We start from the raw sequence: 17,262 nt of genomic DNA on the forward strand, positions 1-17,262 counted from the left end.
CACGAGACCAGGCAGCCCGTGCGGGCTACTGCCACCCCTCTCGCAGGGGACCTGATTTATCTGCCCCTGACCACAGAAGGACTTTGAGTCCTCTTTGGAGTGACAGCCAGCTTTCGGGAAAGATTATGTCCTCTAGAAATACTGTCCTCTAGAAATACTCTCTTTCTTTAGTCATCTGTCTGTCAGTCTGTCTTACTCTGTCTATCTATCTATCTATCCATCTATCCATCTATTGATCTATCCATCTATCTATCCATTTATCCATCTATCTATCTATCTATCCATCCATCCATCTATCAATCTATCAATCTATTCATCTATCTATCCCTCTTTATTAGTCTATGGTCCATTGCTTTTCTAGACCTCACACTCCCCCATCAGATCATGGCAGTCCATTCCGTATGCTCGAGCCCACCCCGGAGGTGGCCCAAATGATGTGTACATGCCCTTGAATGACAAGCACGAGGGCTTTGAAGGTTTCTTTTGAAAATAATGAAGTCAGTGAAACCTGGTGTACAAAGGCATTATTTTCCACTGGCTGCCTCTCGGCATTGTTTACTGCGACTGATTGTGTGTGTGCAGCGGGCTTGACAGGAGTGGGAATGTACTTGAGGGACAGATAAAAGAATATTGCCTCAGAAAGGCCTCTTCACACAGTTTCTGCTCACAGCCCAGTGGGCATAGTTATTTCAAAGCCATGAGCCACACCAACTCATACAAATATACACACACACACACACAGAGAGAGAAAAAAGTAATTGCAACAAGCATATTTTTTTTGTTCTTTGACTGTTTTTGTTCACTATGGTAATAAAGTATGCCGAAGCTGAATCTGAATCTGAATGCCAGTGAAATGTCAGACTGAACTGAGCTCAGGTCAGGTTAATGAAGGAAAACTCAATTCTGAAGTCATTTAGTCTGGTCTCCACTCAGGTTGCCACTGAGGTGAATCTCATGAAACTATACAGGGGGTTGTTTCTAGAAAAGTTAGCAACAACGTTGCGCAACCACCATGGGACGACGCAACTTGCGACCAAACAACGACATTGTTACACCTGTTTCCAGAAAGCATCGTACCTGTGTCGCAATTCGCTACCTCCGACTGTTGATTACACGTTGCCACTGTTTCCACCAATGATATCTATCGCTGTTGATGATGCAGCGATAGATATCATTGGTGGAAACAGTGGCAACGTGTAATACCCCACCCCCTAGAAATTCTCTGCCACAGCCTATGTTGACATTTTTCTCATTTAAACCGAGTGATTAATGCTGGCATTGTCATTGTCATCTGCAAAAACCTAAACCTATTAATTGCAAGTATATAAAACATTTTACTGAAGCCGACCAATAGCCTATGTGCCATTATTTGTGTTAAATATCTGTTGAAAAAAAATGTATAGCCTGGACAAATGTCTGGGTATCGCAAATGTTATCAATTGTCTCATGGCTTAACGGCAGCGCGTCAGTGCACTATGCGCTCGGCCGGAGTTCGCATCCTATCTCTTCTTTTCATCTCTGAGTAAGAGTAGGCCTACGAGACACAACAATAAGTTTTGACCATACATATGTATGTATATAGTTACTCTACATCAAGAGACAATAGGTACAAGACATCAGTCAAACAATTGAATCTACATGTCACACTAGTTCACCTGCAGGTAGCGAGAAGCAAGAGGACAATTTCACATCATAAGAAAATCGAACTTACAACGTTGGGATAATAAGTCATCTGCTTTAGCCACTACACCATTTGTCACTATTGTTGTAAGGGTCTGTGAAGATTATAATACTAAAAGCAAGGCAATACTTGAATTAACATAAATAGCAAGAATGAGCAAAGTAGGGGAGTCAGTGTCTTAATCAAAATTAAGCTACAGGATAGATCAATCATTGAGTCACAAGATAAACATCCACTTCGCAATTTTTGCTTAGGCGGTTGTGATTTTTGGTTAGGCGCTCCGGACACCAACAGGAACTACCAAGGAACGACACAAGTGCGACTGCCTAGGGGCAGTAGTTCAAACGACCAAACTTTGCCTCCTTGTTTGTGATTGAGAGTTTGAACTACCCTTTCTAGAAACACCAAATCCAAGAACGATGGAGCGAACTACCAAGGTTGCGACACAAGTTAGCAAATGATGCTTTCTAGAAACGACCCCCAGGTCTGCAGTGATCACGGTTTGAGTGCCAGGCAGGACACCTTGTACAGAGGTGACCCCTGCCCTGGGTCCTATAACTGTGTCCTATAACAGTAGACTATGAATACTTACAACAGACTCAAAGGCTGAAGCAACACAGATGAGTTCACTTTTATGGCTTATAACTCCCACTTCATACTTGATCAACCCATGACTAGTCAGGCATGTCTCGACAGCTATGAAAACAGGTAGCTCACAGGTGCTATGCAAATACTGTTTTTCAGTTGCTCTCAAATCAGTACATCAATATTTAAAAGCAGCATAATAATATAATTGTTGGTGGTATTTGTAAAAAGCTTATGTTACCAAGTAGGATTTCTCTGGTTGCCCTGTTGTCATGGTTATCTGAGGGTTTTGCTCAATACCTTTGTATAGACATTTGTCTCTGTTTAACCTTAATCCAGTTTTCAAACGGCTGTTTGGCAGTGGTTGTAGATGTGCTTTATTTTGTTGTTGCTTTGCATTTTGATGAAAAGCAAAAGAAGGGAAGGGATTGGAATAGAGAGAGTGCAGAGGAGGACGAGGAGGAGGACGAGGAGGAGGACGAGAGAGGGAGAGTGAGGAGTGCAAAAAAGATGATTGCCATCACAGCACAGTCTGCCAAGAGAATAACAGATAATGAGGTCAGCCAGCTCGCAGCTTGGGAACCTTCTGGTTTATACATAGAGAACAATCACAGCAGGCTTCATGAGAAACAAATAAGAGGAAAAAAACAAAAACGTGACTTGCTTTGCTGAATCAACTTGATCTGTTCACACTGCTGAAGAAAAAAAACACTTTTGCAAACATCTGCCCTAGTAAGCACATTTACTCCATCCCAATGAGTCAGCATTCTGACTGGCCTCTTATCGTCCCCAAACTGTTTTCTTTTGAGACATTCTCACGACGCTCAGTGTCCTCCATGTTTGTTTTCATGGAGAGGATTCATCTTAAGTGTTCATCTTAAAATGTGTCATTGTTTTGAAGACACAACAAGTGTTGCTTTATTGAACACATACAGGTCCCTCTGGGCCGTTTGCGGTAACCATGGGGACAGGAGCCCAGACTCCACTGACTGCCCCTGTTCCCAGGCTCACTGACAGGGTGTTGCGTTTCAGAAACGGGCCGATGCGTTCCCACAGGGTGCAGAGATCCAAAAGGCCTGTTCCTGTGTGTGGTTCACAGGAGAGCTTGGACCGCAGCCACAGCAAGGAGTCTTGCGGTTTAGGTTTGACTGAGCATGCCCGGGCCTGGTCCATAGACCCAGACACACTGCTGTTGAGAATGCACTAAGCACAAACCGCTCAACTCCATCCTCCCTTATTTCAACACTGCTTTAGAGAACAATGGCCATGCTGACAGGATGGTAGTGTAGTATATCAAGCCATGTTTATGAACATGTCAGATGTAATTGGGTGGAGTTTTACACAAGAGTATGGCTCACAATGTTCTTTCTTTCTCTCTTACTTTCTCTCTCTCTCTCTCTCTCTCTCTTCTCTCTTCTCTCTCTCTCTTATAGACAAGAGGTCCAGGAGAACTGTGTTCGCTGGCGAAAGAAGTTCTCCTTTGTGTGCAAGATGAGCGCAAGCCCCACCACAGGTGTTCTGGACCCCTGCATATGTAGAGTGTCTGTGCGTAAGGTGAGTCTCCCACACACACACACACACACACAAAAGACACACAGAGACAGACAGACATTCGTATAGCCTGCTCTTGTCCCTCTTTCCCTCTTTTGGAGTAACATTCAAGTGACCCTCCACTGCAGTCATATGTCTTCAACCTACTGGGCAGACCAAACAGTGGGTCAGTTAATCATTTGAGGCTCAGAAAATGTAAAGACGTCAATTCAATCAATCCCGCAACTCAATTTGGGTAATTGGTTAGCTCCAGTGAATACCCATTCACATATTGGTTCCTTGTAAAGCCAGTTAGACTGCACAAATGGAACTCCATGTCAGCTGCAACCTTTTGCGTTTTTCTCCAGTTACTTCCCAGCAGAGCTGGTGACTTCCCAACACCGAGTGAATTTCTGAAACTGCTCAGTGCATTGAGTGGGTTTCCCTGTCAACACTCAACAGCCAACAGCCAACATACCAGAGACCACAGAGCCCCCATCTCTGGCATGAATCCGGTTAAGACCTGGGCCAAATCGGTTCCATAACCAGCACCGACATGGCCATGTTTGACTCTCATGGTTACTGATTAGAATGTATTGTAGTTCCCTTTCAATTTACATGACCACTATCCTTCCGTCTTTGTTGTTGCTGTCTCCATAGTGACCTTATACACAGCACAGGCATTACGAGCTCTCTCTGTCCTGTTGTATAACTAGCGGCTGATCTGCTGTCAGTGTCACAAGCAGCAAAGACATCTGTGGCAGGCTTTTGGTGTGAGAGCACACTGACTATGGATCAGTGGAGGTGAAAGGTCAGGAGTGTACTTTAGGGCAGTGGCTTTGTCAGTGTGGGGGAAATCTGTCACATAGTCATTTGTTCTTTTTTCTCTCTGTTTGTTTCACTCTGCAGGAGCTCAAAGGAGGAAAGACATTTTCAAAGGTTGGTATTTGACAACACACACACACACACACACACACACACACACACACACACACACACACACACACACACACACACACACACACACACTGGTGACTCAGGGTCAGCCCCAGCTTGATATCAGTTTCTCTCTCACCCCCCACCACATGGCCTTCCCTCACTCTGAGGGAAACAGGGGCTTTCATAATGACCTCACAAAGATGGAACGGCTTTGTGGGGCCGTTCCATCTTTTAGTGGTCACCACAGGAAATTCATGATGTGTAATTCACCAACACACACTGATGCATGCTTTCATGGAATGAATTGAGAGGCAAAAATGGATGTACAACCCAAAATAGTATAGATTTACATTTCAGTATGTAGATTCTCTTATCATCTGTGATAAACTAGTGCTGAATAAGGGGCAGTGTTGAGTCAGTGGGTGATAATATAGCCCTTCAGGTTATTCATAGCTTTTTTAAGGTGCTCTGTCAGTCATGTGTGTGTGTGTGTGTGTGTGTGTGTGTGTGTGTGTGGTCTGTGCTTGGCTGGGGCAGGCCCTAACAGGGCCTCCACACGGGATCCCCTGTCTGTTCTGGAATGTTCTGAGATCCCAGGGGAGATGGCAGAGCCGTGGGTAAAGGGGGTGGGACTGTTGAGGCTTCACAGGGATTTTCATGAGGCTGCTGATACAGTTGAAACCAGGAGTTTACATACCCTGTACATACGCAAGTTGACTTAAAAGAGGAATAACAAAATCATCTTTTACTTTTGGGAATTGATCTTAATGCCTTAATTAAAAAAATGAGGAAAAATCCAACCTTTAAGGACACCAATTTTCTTTGTGAATGAATAATGTATCGTAAGTAAATGCTCTTCCTTAAAATACAGGGGCTCATAAGGCATACATACCCCTATGTTAAATTCCCATTATTTTTAAAGGCCAGTTATTTCATTGATCCAGGATACTATGCATCCTGATAAAGTTCCCCTGGCCTTTGGAATTAAAATAACCCCACATCATAACATACCCTTCACCATATCTCACGACTGGCTGGTACTTTTGGTACTTTCCATAAGATCATCTCTCAATGCAAATCAAACCAGCTATTAGGCTCACTGAAATAAAACCATGCCAATCTCTAGGCATAGTGGCCTCAATGACCATAGCATTAATGTCAGTGATGTAAGAGTGACCTTGCTGTGTGGCCCTAGGATTATGTCAAGGTAATTTGAATTTAAGACCATTTTGTTATATCTTATAGCGTTATTCAACAAGTTGTGCGAGGCTGTAAATGTTTTTATTGGAGCTCTCTCGTAAGGAGTGAATTTATTTAGTCATTCTGAGAGGGATACTTAACTAGTGGTTGTGAAACACTTTAGGTCATTCATTTTTTGACACACCAGAATAGATGTCTTCATATGTGTGATTGTGTATGGGTGGGTGAATTTGTGTGTCCGTGTGTGGGAGAATGTGGGGTGTGTGTGTGTGTGTGTGTGTGTGTATATGTATGAGAGCATGATGGGTGAGAGGGAGAGTTGTCGGTTGAGGATGTTATCTTTCCGACGAGGCTTCCGTGTCCCCCTTGTTTCCTGGCGGTTTGCTGAGCCCTGATGTCCGGCAGGAGCTCCACGCTCCGTAGCGTTCTGCTGACCTAGCAGACGGGAGCAGAGGCGAGGCGAGACGAGGTGAGACCAGGGTGACCTTTTGGACCAGAGACATGGGAACAGAGACGAGACGAGACGAGGCGAGACCAGGGTGACCTTTTGGACCAGAGACATGGGAGCAGAGGGAGGGGGGCTGAAGAGGACACAAGCACTTGCGCCACTGTTTGCCTTTTGGAAACAGCCTGGAAACAGCCTTCATATATTTTACTGAAGCCTTCAGGGTCACTTGGGCAATAAACTGTCTTGCTAAGTCTAGCTAACTCCGATAAGATTTGTGATTGTTTTATGGTTAAGTGGGAAATGTTTGCTCTTTTAGTTGGCTAGCGTCACATGTGAACCTGGCAGAGGCAGAAGTGGAGAACAGAAGAGAGATGGCCAGAGTGGAGAACAGAAGTGGAGAACAGAAGAGAGATGGCCAGAGTGGAGAACAGAAGAGAGATGGCCAGAGTGGAGAACAGAAGTGGAGAACAGAAGAGAGATGGCCAGAGTGGAAGAGAGATGGCCAGAGTGGAGAACAGAAGAGAGATGGCCAGAGTGGAGAACAGAAGAGAGATGGCCAGAGTGGAGAACAGAAGTGGAGAACAGAAGAGAGATGGCCAGAGTGGAGAACAGAAGAGAGATGGCCAGAGTGGAGAACAGAAGAGAGATGGCCAGAGTGGAGAACAGAAGACCACTGGAGGGAGAATACATACAAGTGCAAATGGAACCTTAGTTGCCATGGACACAGTCTCAGGTCTCAATCGTCATCAATGTGATCATGTGCACTGACCAGGTGGTCCCTAGGATGCTAGGACGCTAATCTGCAATAAAGCTCATTAACTGCCCATAAACGATACTGTCTGTGTTTAAACACACACCCTGTGAGGGCAGAATACTATTTGCACTGTTGTTTGCCCTCTGACATCCAATGGATTCTATGAGGAAAGACCATAAAATGGCTTCCAAGGCGATTAACGACTTTGACAACTTTATCCAGATATTCGTTATAGATATAAGCTAGTTTGGAAAAGAGTATTGTGCCACCTGACCTTAAACCTATGTCTTCAATGCTTGCCCTAACTAGCCAGGCTGGTTGGTGTGGTAGATATAGCTCATCCTCAGTAGTCTGTCAGTAGTCTGCAATTACACAGTCATATTCCGTAAATAAGTGAGCTATTACAGTTTTTCTCAGTCGCTTTGGTGCTTTTCTCAGATCAGAATGAAAATTCTCATAACTATTAGTTCAACCTCCACAACATTTAGTCATTTGTCCACATCTTAGTAACAATTTCTCCTTCCTCTGAACAAATTGCAAATGTTTTTGAATATCTATCAGTGGCTTTGTCATGTCAGTCAAAATGAACTATACTTCTGAATAGTCGTTCCCAATAAAACTAATAGTCTTCATTTCATTGCTTGAGTCATTACATACAAAATTGGTGAACTAGTTATCAAATTCTGTCACAATGCTGTAGAATGCAAAGAGCATACAGTAAAACTGAAACGTACATATTTAGTGTCTTGTACTCACTCCCCAAACTACAGCAATTTGTAACTTTACTGTAGTTTTCAAATGGCTGTACAAGTACTGTATAGTGCCGTCTTGAGCATTTTCAGGTAGTGTCACCGAGTTCTGACATTTTTTTGCATGGGAAAACACTGAGAGCATAAACTGTCGTAATGAAAACATGACAAAGCCATTTGACTATCTTGTTCATAAACGATGGTGTCAAGACTTCTCCTTTTGATGACACTGGCAGTTTCATAGACATAAATACTTCCTTTTGAAGAATGGACCATTTTGAGCAAGTGACATGCTTTTGCAGGTTATCCACTAGGTTTTGCAGTTTGCACTAATTGTTTTGAGAAATGCACTAACTGCTGTGCAAATGTTAATAGTGATGTGAGAAAAACACCAAAGCAACTGAGAAAAAGGGGAAATGTAAACCAGTTTGACACAAAGACGCTGAGTTTTTGTGGAGGACCAGAGTCTGCTGGGTCAGTTACATTTGTCTATAAACAGATGCCTTAATCAACATATTTAAAAAAGTGAATACATGTGGTAGTAAATGTTTCAGTGAGTGAGTGTTAGAGGAAGAGAGGACGCGAGTGTGTTTGAGAGAGGAGGAGAGGAGAAGAGTGTGTTTGAGAGAGGAGGAGAGGACGCGAGTGTGTTTGAGAGAGGAGGAGAGGACGCGAGTGTGTCTGTTAGAGGAGGAGAGGACACAAGTATGTGTGTGTGTGTGTTTTTTATGGATGCATGAGACAGCAGGGGTACAGGCAAAGATGTGCAGCTGCTTGGAATATATTGTTCCAGTGCTGCACGTGTCTGTGTGAAAAAGAGCGTGAGAAATTAATGGGTTATTTGTGTGTATATGTGTGCATCTGTGTATGTGTGTGTGTGCACATTTGTTTGTGTCTGTGTCTGTCTCTGTGTGTGTGTGTGTGTGTGTGTGTGTGTGTGTGTGAGAGAGAGAGAGAGTTGAGCTCTGCCTAACACAACCAAACACAAGTCACTTAGACTGACGAGAGAGAGAGAGAGAGAGAGAGAGAGAGGAGGTTGAGAAGCTGTGGCCTTGCTCACTCAACACAATCATCATGGTCGGATGGACGGCCTTGCCTGTGTCGCACATGCACATGCCTATGGTTATGTAACAGCACTCTCCATGGAGTGCTCCCACCCCACCCCCCTCTCTGAGAGAGAGAGAGAGAGAGAGAGAGAGGAGCAGTCACCTGGAAGCAATTGTGACACTCATGGCTGCATGTTCTGCTGCATGTAAATGATGCCAGTGGGCCCAACTGTGTTTCTCTTCCGTATTGCAAGTCTTAACGACACATCCTTAGAGTCCCTTTACTCTGAATAATGTCACTCAAAAAAGGAACAAACTTCCCCAGCCATGCAGAGAGCTTCCAAGACAACAGGAAACGGCAAATTAATGTTTTATTTAGGGAGAATTATAAACGAACAGGGGAAGAAGCTCTGGCTCTAATCGAATTCCTGCTCCGCGAGTGCAGGGATGCATCCTGTGCTGAGGGGCTAGATTCTTGGTTTATCTCTGTTAAAAAGATTCATTTGTGTGTGTGTGTGTGTGTGTGTCCCACGCTGACGTACCACGTTTCCTCTCCTGCAGCTGGGCTTTGCCGATCTCAACATGGCGGAGTTTGCTGGTTCAGGCTCCACCGTGCGTTGCTGCATCCTCGAGGGCTACGACACCAAGAACACGCGACAGGACAACTCCATACTCAAGGTAACCTGCGCAGGGCCAGTGTGCATCGTGCAAAACTAAAAGGTTGACAGATCGACGGATGGATGGATTGATGGATAGATGGAGTTGATTGATGGATAGATGGATGGACAGATGGAGTTGATGGATGGATAGATGGAGTTGAGGGATGGATAGATGGATGGACAGATGGAGTTGATGGATGGATAGATGGATTGAGGGATGGACAGATGGAGTTGATGGATGGATAGATGGATTGATGGATGGATAGATGGAGTTGAGGGATGGATAGATGGATGGATAGATGGATGGATAGATGGAGTTGAGGGATGGATAGAAGAACAGAAGAGACTGAAAGACGTAATGAGTTAATGTGCGTCTCTTGCTTTCCTCTTCTGCACACACTGCAGTTATAATGGAGGGTGATGCACAAGCACACTCCTCAGAGTTAGTCACTCCTTCACAACAGATGTGGGGGACCATAACACAAACAACACAGACCATGGAAACTCGGCGCCACTCGGCGGAAATGTCTGTGTTAGTAAGACTGACACATGATGGCACGAGGACATAGATGGAACAGTGGGAGAGATTGTTCCGTTTCTATTTTTAAAAGATATTTTTTTGGAGCAGAGTGTCCTCTGACAAGCCAGGGTTGCCGTGGACACCTTATGGTACTCGGCAGTGGGCGAAACATACAGTTAAACCCAGGCTAGGTAGACCTACAACTGAATGGGCCATTCAATCTATTCAACCCTAGGTAAAAAAATGTAAAAATATTTAGTGAAGGAATGTGTCTGGATGTTGCCACGGAGAGGGAGAGTGTGTGAGTGTGTGTGTGTGCGTGTGCGTGCGCATGCGTGCAGTTGTGTGGGAGTTGTAGTATATTTCCCATTGTATGTTCAGAGTGTCCGTGGGTAACAGCCATTTTAATTATGGATAATGTTGCTATTTCTCCTCAGGTTACCATTGGGATGACTCTGTTGTCTGGAGACCCTTGCTTTAAAACGTGAGTGCCTCCTCACATTCATGCATCTCTGCCAGGTTCAAAATGAGACCTCTGGTGCCCCCTGTTGCTTAAGAGTGGAAGAACCACCTGAAAAGTTTGCTGTATCTTCAGAATTCATAAAATGAGCTTAATGCAGCTTAATGCTAAGGGAGCTTCTGTTATCAGTTTTATGTCACAAATTAATTTGAAATGAATTAATATATTTTTAGTCGCAAAGATGACCAGCTAATAAAAACTTTAAAGCTGTGAATTAAAGCAAACTTTTGGCCAATTTGGATCAGAGCCCAACAAGTTGACATTTTAAGACCCATTCTGTGCCAGCTGATGAACATGAATAAACAAGCTAATACAATACAATAAACAAGCCATTGTTGTATGTCTACCAGACCCCTCAGCACAGCCAAAACCATCACCATCGCTGGACAGGACCCCTCCCTGCAGCTGGACTGTAAAGGAGAGGGCACCGATGCCACTCCGTCTCTTCCTCCTGGCATCTCCGCAGGACGAGCTCTCAAACCCAGGCCCTCTGCCATCAGCACCGGTAAGCACTGTGACAGGACACACAGACACATGGACACATAGACATACTCTACACATAGACATAGACATAGACATAGACATACTCTACAAAATAGACATAGACATACTCTACAATAGACATAGACATACTCTACACATAGACATAGACATACTCTACACACATAGACATAGACATATACATATATTATACATACACATATACATATACTGTACATACACATATATGTGTGGGGCATATTTGGGGGCAGCCGTGGCCTACTGGTTAGCACTTCAGACTTGTAACCGGAGGGTTGCCGGTTCGAACCCCGACCAGTAGGCACGGCTGAAGTGCCCTTGAGCAAGGCACCTAACCCCTCACTGCTCTCCGAGCGCCGCTGTTGTAGCAGGCAGCTCACTGCGCCGGGATTAGTGTGTGCTTCACCTCACTGTGTGCTGAGTGTGTTTCACTAATTCACGGATTGGGATAAATGCAGAGACCAAATTTCCCTCACGAGATCAAAAGAGTATATATACTTATACTTATGCACACATACAGTAAATACAGAATATGTATGCATGTACACAAATACATATACATATACATATACTGTACATATACATATACATATACATATACATTCACCAGTGTACCACAGTTTTGTGACACATTTGTGTGCGCTGGGTTCCATTTCAGGTCTACCAGAGGAGCTGGACCAGAACATGTCCAGCCCAGATGAAGTGTTCCACACGGGGCACTCCAGAAACTCCAGCTATGCCAGCCAGCAGAGCAAAGTGTCAGGTAAGACTCGCTCGATGGTGTTTTAAGCCCACACCGTTGACTTCGAGGCAGCGCTGCGACCGTTGACTTCAAGGCACCTAACCCTAACCCAAATCCTAATTCTAACCCTAACCCTAACCCTTACCCTTGCCTAACCCTAGTGCCTTCCATGCAGCACTGCCTGGAAGACGGCGTTGGGGGCTTAAAACACCAAACATCGACTTTATCTCAGTCACAACCACGTAAGCAAGCACCTTCAGTCCAACCCTGTTATTCTGCTGTGTCTACAATAATGCAGATCCGCGGTATCTTTGTTTGAACACCACCATTCAACAAGCATTGGTATGCTATCATACTGATAAAGTGACCATTGGTCCGCTATCATACTGATGAAGTGACCATAGGTCCGCTATCATACTGACAAAGTGACCGTTCCAAAAGATTCTCAAAAGCCATCTGTGCTGCTGATTGATTGTGCTTTAGTGTGTCTCTCCCACTGACCTGTGGGGTCCATGTGTCGCCCCCTGCAGGCTACAGCACGGAGCACTCGCGCTCCTCCAGCCTCACTGACCTCACGTCGCACCGCCGCAACACCTCCACCAGCAGCAGCGCCTCCGGGAGCGTCGCCACGCCTACCGAAGGTGCGGCCGAGTCCGAGAAGGAGCCGCCCACCCGCCCTGAGAGACCTCCACGCCCCCCACTTCCTGTCCTGCTCTCCAACAGGCCGTCCAGGTAACACAAGCACCCTGAGCTGTAGATGTTCCTGTAGAGGTCAGACTGTTTACGTCTATATTTTAGTATATTTAGTATATTCTTTATCTTCTACTGTCCTTATTGCTTAGTTGTGTTTTTATATTATATACTTTAATTACTCTTTCTGCTGTTAAAGAATGTGTTTGTGTTGTATGTATGCTGCTGAGACCTTGAATTTCCCCTGGGGATTAATAAAGTATCTATCTATCTATCTATCTATCTATCTATCTATCTATCCTTACAAACGAATAAACCCAGTACGCTAAACGTGCACGTCTTTCTACTACTTCCTCCTTTGACTACTCCTCTGGAATCTTTTGAACTTGCATTTTAATCCTCTGGTTTCAACGTAACATTCATTGTGACCCTATGACCTCCTGTCACAATATAGCTTGGATGTTACCATTCATTTGTAGTCACTTTGGATAAAAGTGTCCCCTAAATGGATGAATGTAAATGTTCATGTAGTAGCGTGTATAATACCCAATCTAATACCAGACTCAATTGATTGGTTCAATTCATTGCTATCAGACATTATATGTTGAACATTAATTGTAAGATCAGACTGAAAGGCATCATTTCATTCATTCCAATTGAAACATGGTGAACTCTTCATCAACAGACGTAAGAAAGACTCTATGGAGAGTCATCCCACCTGGGTGGACGACACGCGCATTGATGCCGACGACATCGTGGAGAAGATCGTTCAGAGCCAGAACTTTGCTGACGTTAGCAACAACGAAGGTATTCCATCAGCTGACTTTTCTCCTTCAGTAGTTTCCACTGCTACAGTACGTGATGTGTGCATGTTGTTGTAGCCAAGCTGTGCCTCACTGGAATCTTTTTGTTTCGGCTACACAGACAGCAATCTGAGGCTGTTTGTCAGCAGAGACGGCACCACAGCCCTCAGTGGCATCCAGCTGGGGAACAGGTGAGCACCGCTTCGCTGAATTTGGACTTATGTTCACTCTTATTGGATGAGACCTTGTCTCCACCATGCCTGTGGCGGTGACAGTGACGAAGGACCTAACCCCTTTGATTATGTGCTTTGATTTCCATCGTATCCAGGGCGACGGCAGGAGTCTTTGAGCCGGTGGTGATCGAGAGTCATTAAAAGGAACAGACTTCCTCGCCTTCCGATTCCCATCTCTCTCTTTTCTCTTCCTCTGTCGTCTTTCATCCCTCCATCCGATGACCGCTAAAAGGAAAGAGGAGGGGGGAACGCGGACGTTGAGACCTCTGGTTCGCCGTCCTCTCTGTTTGTCATACATTGAGAGTGGACGATCGCAGTACAAATCACGCAAATCTTGTGTGTACATGTTTGATGTGTACCGCTATCTGAGTTGTTTGTCCTATAAATTGTAGGTTGCACCCTATACATCATACTGCAAAACTATTAAGCACCTGAGGTGTACTGGGTTGTGTTATTACATGATTATATGATACAGAGTTAATTGATCTAAAACCTCTATTTATAAATGCTTTAGAACCTGATCTAAGTGCAAGTGTACTTGATGTGCCACAAACTGTGGCATTATGGGAAATGTAGTGCAACACTGTGAAGGGCTGGCCCAGGCATGTTGTATGGATGTCATGTATGTACTACATGTCAATCCAAAATGTACTTTACTGGTAGAAGTAGTTAATCCAGTGGTTTCAACCTGTGGTTTTCTTTGTTTCTCTTTGCTCTGCTACATTTGAACTGTTTTATTTGCTCTTTTTTCATCAATTTTGTTTTTCATCTGCTTTTTTGATTGGCTGCTCTCTTAAAGGTAGCCACACAAATATGTTACAACCCTTTAAAGGAGGCAAACAGATCCTTTTTCCTCATATTTCATACTGGGTTTTAATCACAGCACCAAATTAAAAATCGAATTCCTTTTCCGACATAACTGAGGATAACACTAATTCTTAGCCAAGCCAGATCACTGAAAATGAACATGTTTTAGCAGTTGGTATTGGTGACTGGGAGGTGCAGCAGGCTAATACTGTGCGGTTCTGTGTGGCTGGCCATACAAAGAACCATAGGACGGGTTCTAGTGGAATTATGACTGTAGTCACCTCTGAGTGTGGCTGGTGACTGGATATTAGTCTTGATTTCCTAATTCAGACAGGACTGTGTGTGTGTGTGTGTGTGTGTGTGTGTCATGCGCTTGTGTTCTGCTTCCACTGGCTGGTCTGGTGACAACAGGATTCTGTTGCCTTGATTCTTTGTTTATTTTTTGCTTGCCTTAGCTTTTGGTTAAAGTGTGATTTGTGGTCTCACTGTGTGTGTGTGTGTTTGTGTGTGTGTGTGTGTGTGTGTGTGTGTGTGTGTGAGTGTGTTTGAGCTGCTACGCTACTTCTCTGAGCTCTGAACTCCCAGAGTGAAATTAAATGCAGTGATCAAAGCCTTTCCTTTGGTAATGCGCAAACTGCTTGGGCTTCAGTTGGGCTAAATGTCCCTAACATCTGTTTGGCGCATGGGATGCGAGCGGTGCATCATGGGTAGGATGAGATCAGGGCTGATGAGTCAGAGTCACGATCTTCATCTTGGCAAGAGGCCTCAGTTTTCCACCAAGCACCTGGAGCGCACCAGGAAACAATGGCCTTTTCTGACAGGATGCGCCTCCTGTACCTCCTTGTTGAAAAAGTGTGTGTGTGTGTGTGTGTGTGTGAGTGACTGTATTTGTACGTTTTGACAGATCGAATAGAAACCTCTATTCTCTATGGGTTTCCAATTACTTCATGCATGGCAAAAATCTCGCTCTTAGTTGACCTGAGAGTGCAGAGAAAGTGTGCAAAACTGACTGTAATATGTTGGTGGCCAGGGCTCTTCTAACATTATGTCTGTGCAATAAGGGATTCGATTGACACCATTGTGTTGGTGCACTGTTCTGAATTGTTTGTTCATTTTACTCATCCTCAACAATTCAGCATGACTGTGGTATCATTATACGAATGTATGCTAGAGTTAGAATTACCACATAAAAGAGCAGCATTTTATATCATTATTTACACTCGTGGTTTATGTAGTTTTGCCTAATGGACAGTTGAATGGGCAAATTATGTCGAGGTTTATTTTTACATCTACTCCGAAACTCACAAGGCTTACTCAAAATAACAGTGCACATATTATTTGTCTGTAAAATATACCTCTACGACTGAAAAAGAAAATAACATGCATGATGATGACACCGACCTAAAACACACCCAGTCATCTGCAGATAATCTGTTTGTGTGTCTGTGGAAATAACTACCAGATTCACTGGCCGTAATCTTGAAAAATCCAATAGGGAATGTGAGTGGATTTGTGTGTTGAAAGGAACTTTGACTAACTTTTGTCTTTTTCTTCTCTACATCTGCCCATACTGATTTAAATGGACCATTCCTTTAGCCATATGGTGTTTTTTTACTAAACGGTAACACTTTTGGTGTTTTCAAACCAGCTGGCTGGTTTAACATTTTCATTCTGTGACCCCCTTATCAGTGAAGCTCAACAGAGATCCATTGTTTTCTGTGGTAAAATATGAACTTTTTACAGATTAAATGCTTTATGTATTCATGTCTTTATAACAGGCAGTTGGTGGCGTCTGGTTCTGTGCTTCTGTTTTGTATAAGAGGGACTCTTTTGTGGTGTTTTCCTTCATACTTGACTATAATCTGTGATTTTTAACATCTGAAAATAATATACTTTTTAATTAATGTGAGTTGCTGTTGTTTAGAATTAAGTTCAAAGATCTGTTCTACAAATTAAAGGTGAAAAGTTGAAATGGATATATTGGTTTTGGCAGATCGTAACAGCATGTCTGCCGTTACAAAGTCTCCCATGAAGCACATCTTCATCCAATTCTATGCAGCACATTCTAGCTGCTCCAGTCTCTCAATGTATTTACAAAACGTTATTATTTACAATTTCCACATGAAGTCACGTGCTTCAGAGAGACTCTGAAGAGATAATTGAATGCTGAACATTGTACAGAGGTATGTGGACAAACCTGTGGTCAAATCTACCGGTGTTTGCCTGCCGTAATCTCCAAAGGATCTCCATAGATCTTCCTTGGTCTTGAACCACGGGTTGAGTATTGTTCAAGACAGCAGCACTTAAATTGTGAGAATTAACTCAATTGAAAATGACTTAACACCAATTATTTGTCATGTTCTCATCTCCTCTGTCGTAATAAGGCAATTGAAGCTATGCAAAGTCAAAGACTCCCCCACTCAAGGTTGTTTGACCTAGTCGACTATGTAAAACTGACCTAACAAGAGTTACACCTAAGTTCAGTATGTCTGGATATAACAATATGATCAGATTATTTCATAAAACAAGATATCTATTTTTTAGAATGACAACAAAGATGTATTTATTATACCTACACAAATACAGATAAAATATAATACACAGATTCTAATACACATGTCTCCAAAGTCAATTTGAAAGCTCTTGATTTGTCACACTAAGGCTTTATTTGAACTGGTGGTTTGCATGTGGAGGAGCACTGTGATATGGATTTGAGCTATATTTCTATTCTAGAAGTTGAATGTTTCCTATTAAAGATTGTAAATGTCTATTGAAAAGTGTAAATGTAATATTTTGGGGAAATAAAGTTATTGATGGGCATCATGAAGAGGTTTGTT

General features: G+C 43.5%; 1 protein-coding gene across 1 annotated transcript in view; it reads left to right on the forward strand.

Moving 5' to 3' along the window:
• fam102ab (family with sequence similarity 102 member Ab) overlaps window positions 1-17,252 on the forward strand; it is a 51,975-nt gene extending 34,723 nt beyond the window's left edge. The window contains exons 3-12 of the mRNA XM_048258777.1: window positions 3,700-3,820; window positions 4,706-4,735; window positions 9,494-9,610; window positions 10,549-10,595; window positions 10,982-11,136; window positions 11,809-11,913; window positions 12,423-12,624; window positions 13,268-13,389; window positions 13,507-13,576; window positions 13,714-17,252. Of these exons, the coding sequence (XP_048114734.1) occupies window positions 3,700-3,820; window positions 4,706-4,735; window positions 9,494-9,610; window positions 10,549-10,595; window positions 10,982-11,136; window positions 11,809-11,913; window positions 12,423-12,624; window positions 13,268-13,389; window positions 13,507-13,576; window positions 13,714-13,759 (1,015 nt within the window). The 3' untranslated portion in view covers window positions 13,760-17,252. The remainder of the gene's footprint in view (window positions 1-3,699; window positions 3,821-4,705; window positions 4,736-9,493; window positions 9,611-10,548; window positions 10,596-10,981; window positions 11,137-11,808; window positions 11,914-12,422; window positions 12,625-13,267; window positions 13,390-13,506; window positions 13,577-13,713) is intronic.
• The last annotated feature ends 10 nt before the right edge of the window (window positions 17,253-17,262 follow it).

The sequence above is a fragment of the Alosa alosa genome, chromosome 12 (genome assembly GCF_017589495.1).
Source record: "Alosa alosa isolate M-15738 ecotype Scorff River chromosome 12, AALO_Geno_1.1, whole genome shotgun sequence".
Taxonomy (NCBI): domain Eukaryota; kingdom Metazoa; phylum Chordata; class Actinopteri; order Clupeiformes; family Clupeidae; genus Alosa; species Alosa alosa.